We start from the raw sequence: 23,295 nt of genomic DNA on the forward strand, positions 1-23,295 counted from the left end.
CTTAATCAGGCCCTGCAGTAGGAGTACTTACAATCTTACTATTTTGCTAATAAATCTACACACATTGGCTAATCATTGCTGGGCAATAAAAAAAAATATTAGTATGTTTGGTGCATGATGTAATACTTAGATGGGATTATTTCAAGGAAGATTTAGCTTGTTTATTTTTGATTTAAAGCCTTTTACAGTTTTACATTCATTTCTTATAGTAGTTGGAAGCTTGTTCCAAACTGTTGGCCCCGTGTACCGTATTGATTGTTTGCAAGTGTTAATTCTGCAATATATCGGAATATAAGGAGAATTACTTCTTGTTGTTAGGCTACTTGATTGTTTACACATAAGTATATCATTGAATGTTGTGGGAAGCAGCTTTTTTGAATATTTAAACATGAAAGTTGCAATCTCTGTAGTTTTCATGTGGTTAATTGACTTTAAATTATTGAGTTCCATTACACGTACGAAGAAAGTTATTGCATGTACGTTGTAGCTTTTGCAATGTAGTTTTGTTTTCATGACACCACGTTGAGATACAATATAATATCTGACTCTCAACTAGAGAATGGTAAATGGAGAGAAGTGCTTGTTTGTTTAGGAAAGGCTTAATTTTTTTTGTCACGCAGAGTGTTGATCTTATTTTTTGAAGCAAGATTTCCATATGAAATTTCCATGACAAATGCTCGTTTACAACTATTCCCAGAAACTTTATTGAGGCAACTTGTTCTATGTTGCTTTTTCGAATATTCAAGGGTGGGTGGTATGATAGTGTCTTGCTTCCTTGACTTGAAAATAATATATGTTTGGTTTTGGTGACATTTAGAGACAATCGATTTGTTGATAGCCATTGATCTATGCATACAAGCTCTTGATTTGCCGTATCATATACCGTAGAAACGGTTTTATTTTTATATATAATGGTGGTGTCATCTGCAAACATAATTGCAGTTCCGTGTTGAAGGCAGTTAGGAAAGTCATTTACATAAATCAGGAATAGAAGAGGGCCTAAGATAGACCCTTGTGGGACACCCAAAGATATGTTGTTAACATTAGAAAATAGTGTGCCATTGAAAACCACTCTTTGTTTTCTATTACTCAGGTAACTCATGAACCAATCATAGGCCACGCCTCTTATTCCGAAATGATATAATTTAGCTAGCAATATTTTATGGTCAATGGTGTCAAATGCTTTAGATAAATCAAGAAAGATTCCTAATGCAAGGTGGTTGTCATTGAGTATACTAGTGATACTATCTATTAGCATTGAAGCAGCATGGCTTGTGGAATGATTTTTTCTGAAACCAAATTGATTGTTATAGAAAAATTTATGTCTAATTAAAAACGAGTATAATCTGTTGTATAACAACAGAAAAATTAAATTTTCATACAAAGTAAAACAAACGTTTTTTAACAAATCTCAGCATTTATACCAGCCATTATATATCACATGCCATATTGTTTTCCAGAAACAATGTGTTCCAGCAACTCATTGTTCGTAAAAAAATACTTTGTGCATCTCAAGACAACTCAGATCTAGGTTTACTTTTACTGTAGTAGGGATTTGGCTGTCATTCCACTAAGTTTATTCATTAATTGTTGAAAATAAGACAAAATAAGGACTCAAGTCAAAAAAAAGGACATTTCCTTGCAATAAGGACAGTAATATTTTCTAAGATAGAGTTCTTCAAGATAAGGACAAATCTTAGAAATAAGGACGGTATGGCAACCTTGTCAATATCCCTGGAATGGGGTGATTTACCGATTAAGTCCCTGTTGTGCGCCGTCTTCCTGGCGTTCAATTAAAAAATGGTTTTCGATTTCGCCATTTACTCGACAAACCTCCTAAGAAACTCGAGTTGCTAAGCGATCTGTTTCCGACGGCCCTCCCTATTGGACATACACTCTACTAGATGAAAGTGGTTTCATATAGAATCTATATGAAACCACTTTCATCTAGTTATAGATACTACAAAGCAGTTAAAATTGATGCACATTTCAAAAAAGGTACTATTTTTTGAGACAACGGGGTTGGTTGAATCACATGGTGGGGTTAGTTGAAACATTCATAAAATCATTTTAAAGAATTCCTTGTTGTGTTGTATAACATAACACATTATTTCGAATAACTAGCCTACAAACTAACTTAATGGCAAAATATTTATAGCATTCCACAAAAACAAACAAAACAGTTTAACACATGTTGTGCAGATAAACAGCCCATCTGTAGCCTACAGAGCTCATGAGCCCATTAGCCTACGATACATTTCACCCAAGCCCCTCTGTCAACACTCTTATTGTAATTTTTTCCACATTGGTTGCATAGCCATGCTCTACCATCAGCAGTAGCTGCTGAACCTCTTTTTCCTTTTTCTTGTGATTGAATCTTTTTTTGAAGCTTCTTAGCAGTCCTATGCTCAATTCCTTTTCTCTGGCGTGTCCGTCAGTAGCTGGTTGAACACTTGAGGCGTTTTCTTCCTCCATTTCTTTTACCTGTTTTGACAGGGGCCTTGGGGAACTCACGCACCATTTCAGGGCTGAATGGCATTGAATTAACTCCGGGACTTGTCAATGCGAGTCTTTTCCGAATTGAACGAAAGGTTGAAGGTGTATATTGACCGGTTCCTCATCGCTTGTGGCGGCTAACAGGCCTTGCACCTCAGAAATTAATCTTTCGTTCGAGGCTGGTGGCTTATCAGCAACACCAATGCTCTGTGACATCACAGACGTTTGAACATGATCACATTGGTTAGTGGATTCATTTGGCAGATTATTTGACTCATCTCTGATTAATGATTTCATAAGGTGAAAATATAACGGGATTGGTTGAATCACGTGATTCAACCAACCTCACCAAGATATCACAAAAAATAAGAGTAAAAGCTATATTACACTAAGTTTGAACTTGGCCGTCATTACCGATTTTTTAACAGTTAGCTATAACCGGCTACAAAAATAACTTCCACCTTCTCATCTGCACACTATCTAACTAACGCTGAACGAAAAATACAAACAACACTGAAATGTTACAAAAAGCTATAAAATATGGGGGTACTCAAAAACGCCAACTAAACACCAACTTCGAAACTCGTGCGTTGCATCATGCTGAAATGATGGCCATGCCTTGCGAAACAAGTCATCTGATTCGGTTCAATAATTTTAGTCTCAGCGCAGTCGACCGTGATTCAACCAACCCCCGATTCAACCAACCCCACTCTCCCCCTACTTATTCTGTCTAACTCTAACCAATTTAGCTTAATTTGACGGGTTCCAGAAGAGCGACATTCTCCCGTCGTGAATTTTACTTTCTCGTTCTAGCGTCGTTCTGTCTGTTCTCCTTGAAAGTCTGTCTCTGAGTGTATTTTTCAATTCCCCGCTTATTCCATAATAGGCTATAGTGCCGTTTTATCAGTAGGCTAATACGGTGGGAGTTATGAAAGCGAACCGGTTACACAGTTGTGTCGCTTTAGAAATACGGTATACGGATGTGGTGAGCTAAATTCCGTGAGAGTGGCGTTTGTTAATAAGAAGCGTAACCTAGAGGTAAGCCCAGAGAGGCTTTTCGAAATCGCAAGGGCAATTTTTCCATCAATGTTCAAGCAATTTGCAAAGCTAATATAGTTATCACGAACATTGTTGCGAGATGGCCAGGATCGACACATGATGCGCGGATTTTTGACAATAGCATCATTCGAGATAAATTTAAGAATGGGGAAATTGATGGAGTCCTATTGAATAACAATGGGTATGTATGCCTGCCGAAAATATCACATCTCAACGGGAGCTATAAAAACCACAGAGCCAAAATATTTTACAAGATAATAACCATTTGTATTGTGCGTAAAGAAATTAAGTTTTTACCCAACAAATTTATTCTAATAAAGTGTTTGAGAGGAAAAAACGTCAGAAAGTCGATTTTTATTTTAATTTCCCAAAAACAGCTTCGAAATTGAAATTTTTAAATTAGCCTATAACACAGAGTAAGCTAATGCTAAACTAAACAAAAATTACTTTGCTCATAAATATAAGGCATTTTTGGGCGTTTTTACATTTCAAAGTAATCGCACTAACATTTATGTTGCACTGTCTATCATTAAATTATATAGGCCTATATCTAGCATTGCACGAAAATGTCTAGCCACCTGAGACGAAATGCTTATTGTGAAGGGCAGGAAGGTAGAAAAATGACCACCAGTGTAGGTTTAGAAAATTCGCAAAGAATAAAAACTAAAAGTCAGGAAATTTCACATTTCTAGCATATTTCATTCTGAGAAATATGTCCCTACTAGAGTGGGGCGTCCTCATAAAACCCCGTGTCGCTACAAATAGGGTTAACAATTAACATTGTGAAAATCCTTAAACCTTAAAAGTGTTTGTGATATTTGCCAATTCTCGAGTGTGCCGCGAATCTTTTTGGAATAGAACTGTATAAATATTTAAAATAAGGCATGCAAACATGCATATGCGACTTAACCCTATAGGCTATCTCAGTACGATCGAGTTGTTTTCGTACGCGGAAAGTAGGCTACGTCAAGGGCTATCTTAGCCCAATGCTAATTTCGCTAATAACGGGAGCTATGAAAATCACAGAGCCAAAATATTTTACAAGATACTCATATGTATTGAGCGCAGGGCCGGATTTAGCTGATGTGGGCCCGGGGCACTTTTGGATCGGGGGGCCCCCGTGCAAAAAAAATTTTGCGCCTAGGGCCGAAAAACCACCTCTACGATAGCATTAGTCCAGTGCTGTACAACATTTTGCAGAAACTTTAAAGGCCAAAAGGAAAAAAATAAAACAAAATCACATTTTTTTCCACATAGGGGGGCCCTTCAAAAGTCGGGGGGCCCAGGGCAACTGCCCCCTCTACCCCCCCTAAATCTGGGCCTGATTGTGCGCATACAAATTAATTTTTTTCCAACAAATTTTAATGAAATAAAGTGTTTGAGATGAAAAAACGTCAGGAAGTCGGTTTTCATTCTAATTTCCAGAAAATAGCTTCAAAATTTACATAAGTGTGCTGCGAGCGTTTTATAATTATTTTAGTGTGCCACAAGCTGAAAAAGTTTGGGAACCACTAGCCATGCAGGTTAAACTTATAAAACCTGCTAGAAAAGCAGCCCTCTCTCCATAGATTTCCCCCAGGCCAATTGGTCTTTATCACCTTCCTCTGATTGCGCTTGGTTGATACTTTATAGCTCCAACTATGTGGCTGCCCCCTACAACCTTTGAAAGTTTGTTTTAATTTAGCTTGATACATGCAGTTTGTATTTCATTATTCATACTGAATGGTCTATCAAGTTAGATTAAGACAATATTATATACCATCAGAGCTATATATAGCACCAAATATTATGGTGTATGGCCTTGCTAATTAACAAGACAAGCCGCACTAGCAGTTTGACTTTTTTTGGCAGTTTTTTTTTAAACCTTGAAAAATGTTTTTTGGCGGTTTTTATGAAACATTTGGCAGGCAAAGTTATTTTAGATCTGGCAACCCTGAGGTGGACTGGTGGGATAACAACTAGAACATTACACAACTAAGGCGAACAAGAAAATTGAAAAAAGAAAACTAATCGGGAAATAATTAAAACATCGCACTTTCGAGTTTTTTGGCGCTAGAAGTAACTACTTTCAATTCTCTCATTTTCGCAAACCATCATTTTTCCCTAATAGTTTACTTTTTTCAATTTTTTTCTTTCGCCTGAGTTGTGTGATGTTCTAGTTGTTACCACTAGTGGGTGAAGTGTTGCAAACTGCAAAACATTCATTGCACTTGTTGCAACTTGCAAGTTGCACTTGCAGTGCGAGGCTGCAAGCTACGAGGGCAAAGAAAGGACCGAAGAAAGACAAAGTGTTAGTTTTTTGTTTTACTTTCCATATATTTTTATAGAATAGCAAAAGTTATTTTAAGTTGATCTTCCATGTTTCAGTGTTTGTAAAAAAATGTTGCAAAAAATTGTAAACAATTCCAGATGCGCTTTATACTACTGTACTAGGCTGCCATACCTACTGTAGTTTATCGTCCTCAACCAGCACACATTTTTTGCAGTCTCAATGGCAGGTACATCTTGGCTATGGATAAGAAATGTATTTAAGGTAGTTGTTGTCTTATGGTTTGGCCTATGTGAAATTTGTGCCACAGAGCCCAAACCAACAGTTACTTCAGTGTTAGATGAGTCAGTTGTTAGTGCTCTTGCTTCAGTTGGTGATTTAACCAAAAAAAGTAAAAGTGCTGAAGAAGGTATGTACAAAATATTGTTGCAACAAAGTCTACATTTTTTTACTTCTGTTTGGCTATGTGTAATTGTGTATAGGCTAGGGTTACCATATTTGAAAAAGCAAAATTCCGGACAGTGCATGACTATTTTCATGAGACCATGTATACCGGTATGCGCTACCGAAATGCTAAAGCTGCAAACGTTGTACGATACTCATTCTAAAGCGCCAGCTACCGAAATGAAAAGTATTGTCTTCTGTCACGAGCAGAATCTCACACCAGGCAGGGTAAGCACTCTCTAAATATAGCTACGGACCGTCACTGAAAAAAATCTCAACTTCAGAGTGAAAATTACAGCAATTACATGCTTAAAACAAATTAAAGACACGCTTGTAAGTCAAGTCACTACAAATTTACTCTTCTGACCATGCATATTTTTCTGAAGATCTAATTCTCTTCAATATAATAACAACAAATTATAAACCAAAAAAAAAAAAATAATAATAAACCAAATCGAAAAAAAATAAACCAAATGGTTGCAAAATAAACCAGATTTGGTTTTAAAAAGACTAAAATGGTAACACTGACTTCTAAGTGGTAAACATCATTGATAAGGAAAACGCTCTGTTACATCATAATTCCGTGCAACCTCATAGTAAAAAAAATGCACACGGTACGAAATAGCAATGTTCTGGATTGGCAGTGTGCACAGTACGATTGCAGATGCAGTAAAATGAGCTGGCTAAGCGAATTTTCTAGGACACCCCTAATTTACAGGATTATTCCCACAATTTTAATTCCCCCAAAACGCCCATCATAGAGTTCCGGACATTTGAGCATTTTTTTAAATTCCTCCCGGACGCAAAATTTAACCCTAAATTCCGGACATGTCCGGAATTTTTCGGACGGTATGGCAACCCTAGTATAATAATAATAATATAATAATAATAATATATGAGATGTTGTAAAGCAGAGTGCTTATTCATCTTTCAATCACGTACAGTAAACAACTAATAAAGATAATAACAATATTAAGATTAACAGAGGTATCAACAGTGATACACACGCAAAAGTAAACAGCTATATAAGGTAAAAAGACACACAAAAACAATACCAAAATTTTTGTTATTGTACTAAAGCAATATTGGTATGCATCAATTAGGCAGTGACTACTGGAATGCCTAATGCTAACAGTGTAATTGAACACTAGTGTTGGTACAGTAATAACAGTAGGCTACACAATCACAACAATAAATAGTACACTACAGTATTAGATATTGGCAACAACAGTATAAATAGAAGGTAACGTTAAAAATTTTGGAAACAAAACTTACTGTGGTAAGCTTGCACAAAACACAACATAAAAATTAGAAACATTGTGGGGTGTACACAATATCCCGGTTTTGGAAAAATTTATCTAACGAAGCTTTGAACGAATTTACACTTGGCGAAGTAACCACATGTTCAGGGAGACTGTTCCACCCATTGATCACACGGCAAGTAAAAAAGTTACTAAATTTTCTGGTCTTGGGGCTTGGCTTTTCCAGCTTAAGGCTGTGTCCTCTTGTAGCAATGTTTTTCAGGTCCAGTGTGAATAGATTGTTGACATTGACATCATACAAGCCATGCATGTATTTAAATGTTTCGATGAGGTCACCTCGGAGTTTTCTGTGTTCTATAGTGGGCAGACCAAGTTTTTTCAGCCTTTCTGGATAGGTTAGTTTTCGAAATCCAAACACAAGTTTTGTGGCTCTTCGTTGAACTGCTTCTACTTTTACAGTTTGATGTTTGAAATTTGGCCACCAGATGATGTTGTTGTATTCCAATATTGTTCTGACTAGCGTTTTGTATAGAAGGAGAAACATATTTACATCAAGAAAAGTGAAGGTTCTTTTTATGACACCAACGATACGATTTGCCTTAGATACCATCTTGTCAATGTGAGATGAGAAGGATAGATTGTTATCGAATATCACTCCAAGGTCCTTTTCCTCACTCACACTTTTTAAAACAACTTTTTCTCCGCTTTCTGTAACCATATTATACTGTGATTTCATGTGTTGATGTTCTTTTCCAACTCTGAGGAAGCAGCACTTGTCGGGATGAAACTTTAGTTTCCATACTTTTGACCATTTTGTCAGAAGATCCAAGTCAGTTTGTAAGGCTTCCAAATCAGTATGGTCTCGAATTCTCTTATACATCTTAGTGTCATCAGCAAACAGTTTAACCGAACTTTTCAAACCAAGAGGCAAATCATTAATATAGATTATGAACAGCAATGGGCCCAAGACACTGCCCTGAGGGACTCCACTTGTCACATTAGACCAGTCAGAAAACTCATTGTGAATTGTTACTCTGTGTCTACGATTTTGTAGAAAAGAGTCGAGCCATTTCAGAACATTGTCATGGAGTTTGAAAGCTTTCAGTTTTAACATCAATCTTTTGTGGGGAACCGTATCAAAGGCCTTCATAATATCCATAAAAATCACATCAGTGCAGCCACCTTCGTCCATAGCTTTCACCCAATTGGCAACAGACTCCAAGTGCTGTGTCAAGCAAGACCTCCTCCGCATGAAACCATGTTGATTCTCTGATATTAAGGAATTTTTTGCCAAGTGTTCAGTCATTCTTTCTCTCAAAATGGTTTCAAGCATCTTACAAGGAATCGATGTCAAGCTGATAGGCCTATAGTTAAGTGCCAAATGTCGGTCACCTTTTTTGAACACTGGAGTTACATTGGCAAGTTTCCAGACTTGAGGAAGTTGTCCTGTATCAAGAGAAAGCTGAAACATTTTCTGAAATGGGGACAGTAGTTGACTAGTGGCTTCTTTCAGGAGCCGAGGATGGATTTCATCAGGTCCACTTGACTTTGACACATTCAGATTCTTAAAGCAGTCTTCGACTTCTTTCATTGAAACTTGGGGTTGACTCATGGCATAAGGGACTTTCAGTACATTGTATTCTGGCAGCGGGCCATCATCTTCGACGGTGAAAACGGATGAGAAAGCTTTGCACAATGCATTTGCTTTCCCTTGATCATGAGTTTCCAGTCCATGTTCAGTTGATATGTCTGCCACATTTTCCCGAAATCTGGTCTTGCTTTTTACATAGTTCCAAAATTGTTTTGGTTCAGAGGGGAGTTTAGAAGCCACAGTCTGTTCATAACATTTGACTGCATTACGTATTGTTCTGGTAGTTTTATTCCTTGCGAGAGTGTATTTGGCATAAGCAGCAGCAGTTTTTGTTTTAAGCCATTTCCTGTATGCTTTCCTTTTTTGCCTAATCTGTTGGAGAACATCGACTGACAGCCAGGCAGGTTTCTTTCTTTTCTTCTCGTTGCACTTTCGTTTGGGCACACAGGCATTTCTGGCTGCAATAATTTCCCCACTCACTTTTGTCCACAAAGTGTCAACATTCATATTATTACAAGAAACAATACTTTCCCAGTCAGTATGTCCAAGCATTTTCCTCATCAACTCGTAATCCCCCTTATTGTAATCAAACCATGTTGTAGCAGCACTCTTCACTGATGAGGAAAACAAAGCAATGGACACCAGTAGTGTGACATGGTCACTTTTTCCAAGCGGTGCTCCAACTTGTACTTGTGAAATTAAATCTTGGCAGTTGGAAAAAATAAGGTCTAGGGTATTGCATTTCCCAAGAGAAGACGCTCTTGTGGGTTCTGTCACAAACTGTTCAAGAAATGCATCTCTTGTAGTTTCAAGAAAAATACTGGCAGGGTGGGTAGGGGGTTTAGAGCAGGAAGGCACGTTCCAGTCAATCTCAGGAAAGTTGAAGTCACCTAAAAGCATGAGGTCGCAGTTCAGGGATGACAGTTGTCTCAACATTTCATTTACTTCTTGATTTCTTGCTTCACTGCTATTGGGACTTCTGTATACTCCCCCAACGACCAAATTTTTGCAGTTAGCTGTTGAAATTTCAACAAACACGGTATCAGGAATCATACAGGGAATATTAGTACAATTAACACACTTCAATGAACAATGGACGTATATACAAACACCCCTACCATTATTGGTAATGTCACAGAAAAGGTTAAATCCATCTATATTTAGCTCTTGTGAAGTTAAACCAAATTTCGAATTTTTAGGCACTACTTCAACAACAACAATTATTTTTGCATTTACTTGGTGTATTCTAGCAATCAATTCGTCTAGTTTGTTAGTTAGTGTATCCGAGTTGGTATATAAGACAAGGCACTCTTTATTTTCTGTTGAGGTGATCATTTCATGTTCACCTTTACCACTTTCATCTGTCTGATCTGCCATTTGTATTTTTCGACATCGCTGGTGCATGCACTCCTCTTTGCATTTAGTTCTGTCAGTAGATCTCTCCACCTTTGTCTTTCCAGTGGGGTGTAGTCCTTCTTCACAAATAAGTTTTTTGACTCTTTCAGAATTTTGCTATTTTTTATCAAAACAGATACATCGTTCTCGTCTTTCAGAGTCACCAGTAATGGTCGAGCATCTCCATCTTTCTTAGGTTTGCCAAGCCTTCTGTTGTTGGATACATCAATGTCGCATTTAACATCTTCATTAATTGCTTGATGTAACTTAATGGCATCAACTTCTTTTTGTTGACTAGTTGTAGCTGCTCCTTGTGGTTCAGGAAGGTTGAAAATTACAACATTTTTTTGTCTTCGTTTTCGATCTTGGAGTTCAGAAAGTACTTCTTGTGTCATTTCTTCTTTTGATTGTGTTACTTTTATTGACTCCACCTCTTTCTCAAGATCAGTAATTTTTATCTGCTGTTTCTGCTGAACCTGGGACAGTCTTGCCTGTTCCGTCTTTAATTCCGTCATGCTCTTAAGAATTTTTGCCGTTGTTGTTTCACACTTACGACAAAACTACTTAAGGCAAATAGTATTATTGTCATTCAGGAAATCGTAGATGGTTTTACTGACACCTTCGCAATTTGGATGATGCCACATGTCGCAGATATCACACTGCAATGCATCCTCCCCATCCAAAATGTTACTTGGGCATGAGCCACATTTCACATCCACCTTGCTTGATTTTGGTGGCATAATTACATTAACAAATTTACAAAGCAGGATATAACCTTATCAAATAGAATCCTTAAACCTTGATTACAAATAAAATCTAGGCTAGATAGATAAAGAGGCTAGATAAAGTATATATATGATAGAATACGGTAGGCTACCGTAAAAGGAGTTTTTTCCATCTTTTCAATATAAAAATCTTTCATCTGCAGTTCTGCACATTTAGTGATTTTGCATTCATATAGTCGACTAAGTACCGGTAGCTATATGCCAAAAGCCCATTTGCACAAGTTTCATATTGGCATCACCTTAGCAACAATATTTTTCACTTAAAAATTTTTTCTCTATAATTCTACCACTTAGTATTGTGTTGCTTTTGGTTACTATTTTATGCCAAAAAAATAATGAAATAAAATTGACACTGCTCTGCTTATTAAGGATTTTAGTTTAGTGTCTGAACACTTTTTCTCATTATCAAAGACATATTTTTATTGGAAGTGCTGACAATACAATTCTCGACTCTCGTTAACAGTCATTGCTTTGGTTTTTGATACGCATCTGTGTAATGTGATGTTTTCTCTTTGTTCCTCCGAGTATTCAGGTGTTTGTACATAAAGAATTTCACAGCATTTAAATGGCTGTGAACTGTAGTGAAATTGCACTAATGATCAAGGTGCCATAATAAAATATTGTTGACTTTTCAAATCATTAACGTTTCATTCAATAATCACATTAGCTCAAAGCGGTTTAACTTGACCTGTTGACCTTGACCTCTATAGTACATGCATGCATGCAGTTTCTTTACAATTGAATAAATTTTGTTGTGCATAAGCCATGAAATTGTATTCTTCAGATAGCATAGCTTAAGAAATGCAACAATATCGCCTTTTTACAGAAAAATAGTTCAAATTAGAATTACCGCCCTCTAGTGGTAATATTTTGCAAAAATATTGCTAAAATCAAATTCCTTACCTATGAAAATGGGGGGGTGCATGCAAGTTCCATAACAATATGATGAGTAGTTTTTAAGATATTTTAATTTTTCTTTTCACCACTAGGGGCAGTATTGTGCAAAAAATTAGTGACAAAACTTAAATATTTTTGGATATACTTATCCCATTTCTCCAATTTTTTTTTAGCAATTCAGAACATCATAGTGCATCTTTTAAATATACCCCCAATATTGCAAAACTTATACACTACCCTCTAGTGGCAAAAAACATAAAAAAATTCAAAAAGTGGGCCTCAAAATGGCCTCGGCGGTGGAGGTAAACGTCGATGAAAATTTATGAAACTTCATATTTGTGGTCTACTGATCTAAACACAGTAGCCTACCACAAAAAAGGTAAGCATGGTGAAACCAAGATTTAAATTTCATGGGGCGCCTGCAACACCATAATACACAGTGGCCGCAGTCAACCGCGAGTCAAGTCATCAATCACACATTAAAACTAAGAACGAAACGCAATGGGACTCATAGTACAATTTTTCCGTTTATCTCAATCCAGGCAGTTTTTGTTGCATCATTACACGATCTCGGCAAGTGAAGTTTTTACAAAGATTCGGCGTGTACAAAGCATGAAAAGCAAACTTTGGGCATCTAGGAATGATCCGTTACTTTAGTTTAGTATTTACACTTTGCTACTTCTGAACGAAAAACAGGACTAATCACAACCGAATCATCAACCACAGCCATCCACAAAGCATTGTACCATATGTGTAGGCGACATCAGAGGAACGGGTTATTCCAAAAAAAGAAATAATCTCAGCAAAGTTTTTCATCGTTGCCTCAAATACAACATGCATTTTTGCACAAAGCACATGTTGAAACTATGAAGCCATTCATGACATGTAGGGTAGGCCTACAGTTGAGAAGGAGCGATCTTCTTGGCGTCAGCACTACCTGACTGCTTACGACAGAACAGCGAGCATTGTGTTTCGCTAAATGCTTGTAAACTGAATTTTTCATCTCCACGACCATTCGATGTGTGTTGATCCATAATTGTGGTACGGTATTGTGGTTTCATTTTTAATCTTGAAAAGTAAAGTTAAATTTTCTTACATTGTCTCATTGTCTTGACATTGCCAGACTCAAGTTAAACAACTCAGACAGAAAAACCCGTCATTTTTACATTGATTCAATGTCTGAAAAATGACGGGTTTTGCTATCTGGGAAATTTAACAAAATGCAGCAGCCCAGGCAGAAAAGTTGGCTTTTATATTGTTTCAACGTTTAACTACATTGAAAAGTATCAAAACGAAGTTTTTTTTCTGATTCTAAAACATTTTGGCAGGTTGAAATGAAAGCAACACTCTATGAAATGAAACGCCTGACAAAGCAGCGGACTGGAAATCGTGTTACCTATACTTCCAACCCAGCCAGTAAATCAACCACTTTCAACAATGATTCGACGTCTGCAGACGTTAAATAAATGTAAAAAGGACCAATTTTGCTGGCTGAGAAAGAATGTGATAAACTAGAGCTATTTCAACCAGAAAATCAATCTGCCAACGTTGAATCAATGTAAAAAAATGATTTGCTTGCTGGAAGCGCTACAACTATTTTATGCTTTTCTTTATCTTGATTTGTCATGAGAGATACTACAATGCTAAGCAGCCATGACCACCTGCAGAGAAGCAATTCACAAATAACCTCAAAACCGCTTGATATAGCATGAATATGAAAAATACTGCATTTATTGTAGGAAAAAATAATTGGTTTCAAAGTATTTTTTTTAATGTTCACAAATCATCAAAATTATATATATAAAATTTGAACGAAGAAAATCGGACATAAAATGAGTAAGTGCCAGCAAAATTCGCGTTTTTAGAGCTTTTTTGCAACATATGTTTTCAGAATACACAAACTAAGCATTTATTTCGAAAACAAATAATTACAATATAAAATAAAAGCATTTGACTATGTGCATGCCAATTTTCTCAAATGTGCGATATTTACCGGCTGAGTTACAAGCCATTAGTCAGGGCGTGGCCGAATGGCCACGTCTTGTGCTTTTTGCGTGTCTTTGAAACGAATACCAGATAGGGTTAAGAAACTTTCATTTAGGCTGCAACAGTCAGTTTAAGCACCAAATTTAAATGGAACCGGAACCTTTTAACACAATTTATTTTTTAAATTTTTGTATGTCATGGGACAGTTACAGAAAGTTTTCGATGAAAGAGTGTTCCATCTCATCATATTTTCTAAATCTTCCATCCCTTTTCATTCTAGACATTTTTAATTTCAAAATATTTCTTCCATCCCATGTCCTACCAGTAGCCTACTGAATTAAAATGGGAAATATTGAGTGTAGACCAAAACATACCATTGAGATACGTAGGCTTATTGATGATATTATGTACATACAGTACAGTATATATATACAGTATATAGATAGTGTTGTTTTGTACTCATTGTAAGAGTTTATTACTTGAAAAATCAGTTTAACTGCATTATAAATTTTGTTTTTTGAAATTATTGACAATTTTATTGTTTTGCAGAATGGCCATCACTGCAGAAGACTCTTGCAAATGCAAAGACAATACTTGCTGAAAAGTTTAACTACTTATTACCTGATGAAGATACCACTAAATCTGAATCTTATGTGAGTTTTGTTACTGTAAATTTTGTGTATACATACACATGTTCTATTTGTTCTAACTCATAACATTGACTATTCTGTTGCAGACTGAGCATATCATATTTTTAAAGTTTGGTTGGTTTTCAAAAACTGACAAAAAACCTACTAATATTACTTGTTTTGGTTTAAAAAATATTATGAGCTGGACATTTGGATAATATGTACGGTATTATTACTGTATACTTATAAGTTTGTTATTAACATTTCAACTACGGTAGGTTACAAGTACTGTCGTTGGCCAATCTATATACATAATTATGATACATTAATATTCTAGACCTATCAGTATATATTATATTGTCTATTTTCTGTACGGTATAATATCTTGTTTTACCATGTATTTTCCCTGGTTTGACTGATTCTTCTAAAAATCACTTCCTTTCGAGCAACTTCTCCAGTCGGAGTGCCCGATATAGGAAAATGATGTAGCCTACTGTACTTGGCGGGCCTGTCGATTGTCGAACTAACGAATAACTAACAATCACTATTATTGGTGTCCGTTCCAGCTTTAATTATTACACTAACCAACCGAATTTCACTTTGATCTATTTTTGCGGTTTGCTTGAGGCAAGGCTTGAGAATGAAAAAGATTCACGAAAGAGACAAAGATGGAAAGGCCTTTTATGATGGAACATAACATGCTTATCACTTGACTAAAAAACCGACAACAAAGAATCAAACAACACAAAGAAAACAAACTAACAATCACTATTATTTGATGTAATAAGCAAGTAGCCGGGGATTACTGTAGACTGTGGCCACAGGTCACATTATCATGTTAAACCGAAAACTGTTGAGCAATTAACGTTATTTTATGATAATTCAACGTCGCTAGATATCGAATTAGTGTAAAACAAACGTACCGTAAATTTCCTATTCGGCATTGTTGTTACGCAATGTAAAATTAAATCGATTTGTGCTGACTCGAACGTTGAATCAACCCAAAATTAACTTACTTTTCTCCCCGAGTTATTTAACGTGAATTACGTAACAGCGTGCGTATCGCGTTGCTCGCGTTATCGCTACTTTTGGTATTATTACATCACAACAAATCAAACAGTGCGGTCGTGATAAACTACTCTAGTGTATTTTTCTCTTTTCGTTTTACATGTTTTGGTACAATTTTTTGGTAATAAACGTTCACAGCAATTGCTGAGGCAATTTCAACTTTTGCCGTATGCTCTCAGCAACGTGTTTGCCGAAGTAAAAATATGCTAATTTCGAAGACTGCGTGAGTGTTCACAGCAAGTAAAATAGTCCGAGGTAAGGTCTTGGTGCGATGTTTCTGAAACTCCTGCTGCGAGTAAGTAAAACAGGAAGAAATTTTGAACAATTTTTGTCCTAATTAAGTGCTCATTTTGCGACAGCATTTTTATTGCCTTAGCAGAATGGCCATAATCACGTTTTCTGCAGCATTTACCACGGTAAGTGCCGCGTGCCGCTCTTATTTCGAGGACTGCATATGTGTTAATTTTTGTCTGTTATGAGTTTTTTTTAGGTTGCACACAAAGTAACAATGGCCATGTTTTAATACAAATTTGGATATTGGATACAACTTCAAAAGTTAAATATTGCTGTTTGACTGTGCACCTGAACCTAATTGGTCGTTTTCCGAAAAACAAAAAAGTATAACTGACCTTCTGCGTTCTTCTTGCAGCAGGGAAGAACGAAATTAACTGCTGGAAGTCAGACTTACACTTCGAGTTTGCCAGATTAAAAAGCAACAAATGAATTAGTGACACCTTAATCTTTATTATTTTTTTATAGGTGTGCCAAATACTATTTTTAAATTTTTGTTTGTGTAACAGAAAAAACAAATGAAATAAGGACCTTCTGATGATCCCCCTTTTAGGGTGAAACAGGCTGTAGAGTGTAGAGGTTTTAGAAAGTAGTAACTATATTTGATGATGATGAATAATTTATATGCATATATTATACAGTATTATTTAAACTTAGACGAAAAGGTAACAGCTTATTGGTGATGTACCAACTTTGATTGCAGGCCAGCCAGGAAATATTGCGTAAAGTTTTGCCGGATTTACCACCACTAACGGTTGACACTGATCCAGTTGATGGTTGGAGCTGGGAAAGATTTGTACAAGAACTATTGCCTTCGTTTTCTACTGCAGGTACAGTATAATAGATTGGCCTCATTGATTTGTCTGGCTTAATATCGTTAGTGGTGCTAGCTTTTTTTAGTAAGTCTTTTCACGATGTGACATAAAAGTTATGTGTGGAGTATTTTCAGTACCTAATTTTTATTGTACGTTTGTAAGTTCATAGAGTTGTCAAAACGTTTTAGGCGCAACTTCGAATGGTGCTGAAGAATACAGCAATCCTCCATCAGAATGTGGAATGGATGTAGTGAGTGAAAGTTTTTATTTTTATCAAATTGTTATCTTTGTTACATTTTTTAACGCTTTTTGAGCTCTGGGGCAGTGCCCAATGAACATTAGTCTTTCGAATACGTTTGTGAATACCTACAACCCTTTCTCTCACAACCTTATGTGGTCTAAACACTGATGTCCAATTTAGGCTTAGTTTACTTAATCAAGCTATGTTGATATCTTAGCAAGCCGTTGTCTACCTGTGCGGCCTAACTCGTGACCCATCTGGCATGCAACACCAACAATAGTGATTTATGTTTTACAGCTAGAGATGATTCGACATGCTGGATATCAAGCTGAAACACATAGCGTCGAGACGGTTGACGGCTATATTCTTGACGTTTTTAGAATACCGTTTGGAAGGCGTGGGCCTTCACAACCTCATCAGTTTGGAGATGCAAAGCGTCCGGTTGTGTTTTTCATGCACGGAATTTTGGCCGATTCATCTTGTTGGGTGGTGAATGGTCTTGATCGAAGCCTGCCCTACATTCTTGCAGATGCTGGGTGTGATGTTTGGCTGGGAAATGCACGCGGAAGTACTTATTCCCGAAAGCATAGGACCTTGAACCCTGATACGGATGAAAAGTTCTGGCGGTTTACCTGGCAAGAGATGTCCCAGTACGATCTTCCAGCGATGATCGATAAAATCCTTTACGAATCCGGTCAACCGAGTCTATACTATGTCGGCCATTCTCAAGGAACTCTTACTGCATTTGCTACACTTGCGGAAGATTTGTCATTTAATCACAAAATTCGCATGATGTTTGCCCTGGGTCCTGTATCCACGCTTGGCAACATCACTAGCCCTGTACGTGCTCTAGTTGGTTTAGCACCTCTGGCTCGTTTTGGGCTCTCCTTGTTAGGAGGAACAGAGATACTACCCAAGAAAGCTATGTCACAGTGGATCTCAGCTCAACTTCACAAGTAAGTGCGCACAGCCCTACACTTTCGCAACACTCATGCACAGTTATGACCGGAATGGCCCGTTTCCGTGAGTCCGATTCGGTGAGTCCGATTCGGTGAGTCCGATTCGGTGAGTCCAATTCGGTGAGTCCGATTCCCTATTCGGTGATTTTTTGAATTTTTTTTTTAAATTATCGGGTACCGTAGCCTAATTATCATTGCCGTTTAAGGGTTAGGGGTTAGAGGTTAGGGGTCAGGAGTTAGGAACTCACCGAATCGGACTCACCGAATAGTAGCAGACCCGTTATGACAAGCCTAGGTACTTTTATCTTCCACTTTCCTTAGTAAGCTTGTGTATTACCACTTTGCATATTTTGTCTTTACTTTACATTTTTCACGGTTCCTAACGTATTATAATTGGTTGATGATGTCTTTTAATCAACTCAAGTGCCCCGAAGAACTATCATGTCACTCTAAGTGTTTTATAACTGCAAGTTTTTTCATATAAACTCTAATTTAATATGTAAAAATGTAAGTTTTCATCAATAGATTTGTGTATTTAAATTTCTTTTTTTCTTCAGACTTAATCAAACATCGTTTAATGATACAATGGAATATCATGGAAACAATTTATTCTTGAATTTTGGAGGTTGTCATATTTATCATTACTTTAAAGACCGCCTGCCGGTTTATATGTCCCACACTCCAGCTGGGACTTCGTTGCACAATCTTCTTCACATGGGTCAGATGGTTATATCTGGAAAAATGGAAAAGTTTGATCATCTCTCTGGTTAGTGTCGCTCTGAACTGGCTGAGCCAAACCCTTTAAAATGTCGTTCGACAATGCATTTAACTATGACAGCAATAAGTGTTGTGGCTTAACTTAACGATAAAAACATGTCAAGGCACCGCACTTCAAGTTTTGCATAAAGATCGTTTGCATTGGAAGTTATCAAAATCTTATATTGATTGTTTGTCAGCTAATGCAGATGTATCGGAAATGCAGAACTATAAGGCAAATATTTCGTGAAAGCCAGCGCATGAACCTCTTAGCACTTTTTGTGTTGTTACTCAAAATGGTAGATGTTTGTGCTTATATATACATTACAAAGTACGACAAACAATACACTTATTATTACAATAAATTTTATTTTATCACGCATAGTTTCACACATCGGATTTTGATAAATTTTAAGCTAAGAAAAGCGAAACTGAACCTATTACTTTACTCTTGGTTGTTCATCAAGTAACAGGAAACAAATACACAAAAAACAGTGATGAACGCGTATACAAAAAATATTGACGCCGTCAGCGTAAACGCAAACGTTCGAAAAACCATACGCCGTATGCGTCAACGTAACTTGTAAAAAAAGTTGTCAGCGTCAGCGCATATGCTAGCGTAAACTCATTTTGTTTGCTAGGTGCCAAACATTCACACGGTATAAACCACTCGAAACAAACAAGTTTTATTTTGAATTTCCACGAAGAAACACAAGCATCTGAAAGTGTTCACCTGACAGTTTGCTGCGTTTTGGTTTCACTATGTCTTTGCCCATTCAAAACATTCTTTCAACTGCAAAATTAAAATGCAAACAACAGCTAAGACATTAAAAAGTATACGGTACGCTAAAAATCCGCAAAAACTTTACGGCGTAGCCTCAAGCGACAACTATCCAAAAAAATGTGGCCGTTAGCGTAAACAAAAAGTCTACGTCGCAAGTCTACGGCGTAGAATGTGCGGTGTATACGTACATCTCTGGATGTTTGCGTTGGAAGTTATAAAAATCTTATATTGATTGTTTATCAGCTAATTCAAATGCATCGGAAATGCAGAAATATAAGGCAAATATTTCGTGAAAGCCAGCACATGAACTTCTTAGCACTTTTTGTGTAACTATTCAAAATGGTAGATATTTGTTAAAAGAGCTTCTCTGTTGGCTATACAAAATATATACGACAAACAATACGCTTATTAATATTACAAGAAATTTTATTTTACCGCGCATAGTTTCACACACCGGATTTTGATAAATTTTAGATAGTTTTCTGTTGTTGTGATAAAAAGTTGTTTTGTGAACTTTTAGGGTCGTAACATGTCTCTAACGGAAGTTATGTTATGTTTCTTTTGTGGAACATTGGCAGTTTAACGTACAAGATTTTCAACGTTTACTCCAGTGACTTGGAACTATGTATGTCTGTTACAAATTGGTGAAAAAACATTCATTTATTTGTGATTACGCACTGACGAGTGTGATAATCTTTTAAACAAGCTTTGACATGCTCCTCATAGAGATGTTGCACTATGTACACATGCTTCTTGTGTTCTTTTTGCACCTGCTGCACCTACCTTGTTGGCTCATTGCTAGCCCTAGGACGTGGTGAAGGGTAGGCCTAGGCCATAAAACACTACTTGCTGTTGCACAGTGTTCTTGAGGGTCAGCAAGCACAGAATTACTTGTCTTCTTAAATCAAGATGCATTTTTTTTTCGGCCACAAGACCGTAGTGAATCTTCAATGCATTTCGTGGTCTTCTTGCTGCTCGCAGGGCCGTTGAGAAGATAACTTGGGCCCGGTACCAATGAGATCGTGGGGCCCCAATGCAAGACACTTAAAAAAATACTCCATTTCCAAAAAATATGCGGTGGGTTCTTCAAACACCCTGTCCCCTTGGAAACGTTTTGGGCCGCAAAATCATGCCGGGCCGCGAAAATTTTTTCCTACAAACTTTTTGTCTCATTTGCAAATTTCTGTAAGTGTAGCCATGCCCATTACTGGTTACCGCGCGGCGCGCGTAACTGTTTTTACCGATTTTCCCCCTCCAGGTCCAAATCTAAACATTGAACTTGAAAAAAAACGTAGCCTGGACTGGAGACACAATTAGTCTAGTCAAGTTTAAAAAGTTGAAAAAAGAAATTGATTCTGGTCGCTAGTCTAAAAGTAAGATTTTCCGAATTGATTAAGAATTAACCCTAACTTTACTTTTTTTGAAAAGCTTTTGTGCATTGCAAAAATTACTGTAAAGAAAAAAATTGACTTCGATGGGCGTTGAACCGATGTCCTCACGAACATAAGGCAAAAAACGAAACCACTGAACCAAACACGCCAACGAAAAATGTCTGCATTTACACGGTATAAATACAAACTGTATGCAAAGTAGCAAAAAGTTCGTGGGAAAAAAATTTCGCTGGCGGGCCAGGTTCAAAACTACCCCCTGAATTCCCTTGTCAATGCTTCTGGCTACTCGGATTTCCCTTCTTTCACCATGGAAAGTTGGCCTATTCGCATCCACATTTTCAGCTTTATCCAAACTTTGTTGCTTCTGTGCTTGAAACACTGTTCAAATAAACTGCTTCTTTGCTAGGTTAGAGTTGAGAAAGAACTAAGAGTTTCGAAGTTTTTACAATAAACTGAAGTAATTTACATAACAATAAAACAATCGTACAACAGATAAAATGCAACCTAGGTTGACTTCCCAATCTTAGAAACGCAGCTGTATCATTTTTTGTAAAAACTGCTGTACCTACTAATTCTAGACTTACCAAGGCCTTGTACTTTGTGAGACCTTGCTACTGAACACCAGCAAAACGTGTACAGTAAACTGCCATTGTTCCACAAAGGGAACAAAAACGTTTGAGCTAAATTTTGCCCCCTATAACAGCCTTACATTGGATTTTTATTGTACGCGGAAATGTGACCATACGTGTGTGGTAACAATTGTATAGTAGATTTCGAGAGGTTTCAAAACGAGAAATTTTTTGTGGATTGACAAGTTCACAGCAGTTTTCATGAAATTGACGTTTGTAGACATGTTCGTACAAGCTAGATATCTTGTTTGTTAGTCAAAAGGTTAAGTTAACGACTCCTCGCACAAAATGAATTACAATGTCTATACTAAAAATTAAAGGTGTTAAAGCCTTTTTTAAAGCATTTAATTTGATGGCTAGGCACAATAAAACCTTTTGAATTCTTTTAATTTAATAATGTGTCCACAAAGTCTATATTCAGCAAGTTTGTAATCACAAAACAACGTTATTACGCGGCTTCACAGCTGAGTGGTGAGAGTCTTCTGGTGAAAGCCCTTAGCCGTTGGACTGGCTACAGAAATAAAATATGTAAGATGTAAAAGACGACTTTTGTCGTATTGCAGAAGACGAGAACATAAAGGTATACGGGCAAGCTGTACCTCCAGAGTTCGATGTGAGGAATATAGAAACTCCAGTTGTGTTGTTTGTTGGTTCTGAGGACCAACTAGCTAATCCTGTGGACAGTGATATTCTTTCCAAAAGACTTAAACGCCTTTTTCACTACAAAGTGGTAAGGATATGCAGAGCATATTTTATATTGTAAATATTGCAGAGCATATTTTATGTAAATATTGTTTATATTGTAAATATTGTAAATATTGCAGTAAATATTGCAGAGCATATTTTATGAAATAGCAACCTACTTATGCTGTTATCTTTAGGTTTGGCACTGGTTTTTCTCATACAGTTTCAGCAGCAAGAATATTTAGACTAAGAATCTTTCTAGTGCCTAAGGAGCGATATCACATTTAATTCAAATAGAATCAAGTGTTTGGATTGTATTTTCATTAACAATCGAATAACTTCTTTCAATCAGCCGGTGATGAGAGAATATAACATTTTGATATAAATTACTTCGCTTCGGAAGTTTCCGAAATGTTTTTGTTTTTTATAGATGGAAGGGTGGGATCATTTGGATTTTCTTTGGGGCAGAGAAGCCATCCAAACTGTGTATGCAGATGTGCTTGCGTTTATCATTAAAACTGAATCATCCCTTCAAGGCAATGTGAGTGGACGAACGAATTCAAAAAGCCATGTTGATTTGTGACACAAAGAATTTCTCGTCTGTTATAGTTTTATTTTTCCGTTATCATGCACACTTAAGCTTCTTTGTTTCCTAAATTTATTTTGTGTTTATTTTTTTATAAGACGAGTCTTTTCTTCAAACGGCTCTGTGAAAGTACACTCTTGAGCCTAGCTTATTCGTGGTTGATGACACCTCGCTTTTGCAAAGGCAAAGTCGGCCATTTGTATCAACTTGTTTTCAGTTATTTGCGTTTTCTAGTTGAAATCAACTTAATTGCAGAGTTTGGCTTTTTCCCAGTCAGC

At 36.8% G+C, this 23,295-nt stretch overlaps 1 protein-coding gene across 1 annotated transcript in view; it reads left to right on the plus strand.

The window, feature by feature from the left end:
* Positions 1–6,047: 6,047 nt before the first annotated feature.
* The window catches only part of LOC145766986 (lysosomal acid lipase/cholesteryl ester hydrolase-like), a 42,706-nt gene continuing 25,458 nt past the window's right edge, over positions 6,048–23,295 (plus strand). Inside the window, exons 1-8 of the mRNA XM_082578709.1 lie at positions 6,048–6,233; positions 14,734–14,837; positions 16,876–17,002; positions 17,176–17,237; positions 17,526–18,184; positions 18,745–18,953; positions 22,311–22,477; positions 22,862–22,972. Of these exons, the coding sequence (XP_082434835.1) occupies positions 17,229–17,237; positions 17,526–18,184; positions 18,745–18,953; positions 22,311–22,477; positions 22,862–22,972 (1,155 nt within the window). The 5' untranslated portion in view covers positions 6,048–6,233; positions 14,734–14,837; positions 16,876–17,002; positions 17,176–17,228. The remainder of the gene's footprint in view (positions 6,234–14,733; positions 14,838–16,875; positions 17,003–17,175; positions 17,238–17,525; positions 18,185–18,744; positions 18,954–22,310; positions 22,478–22,861; positions 22,973–23,295) is intronic.

Source organism: Aplidium turbinatum, chromosome 3, assembly GCF_918807975.1.
Source record: "Aplidium turbinatum chromosome 3, kaAplTurb1.1, whole genome shotgun sequence".
Classification (NCBI taxonomy): domain Eukaryota; kingdom Metazoa; phylum Chordata; class Ascidiacea; order Aplousobranchia; family Polyclinidae; genus Aplidium; species Aplidium turbinatum.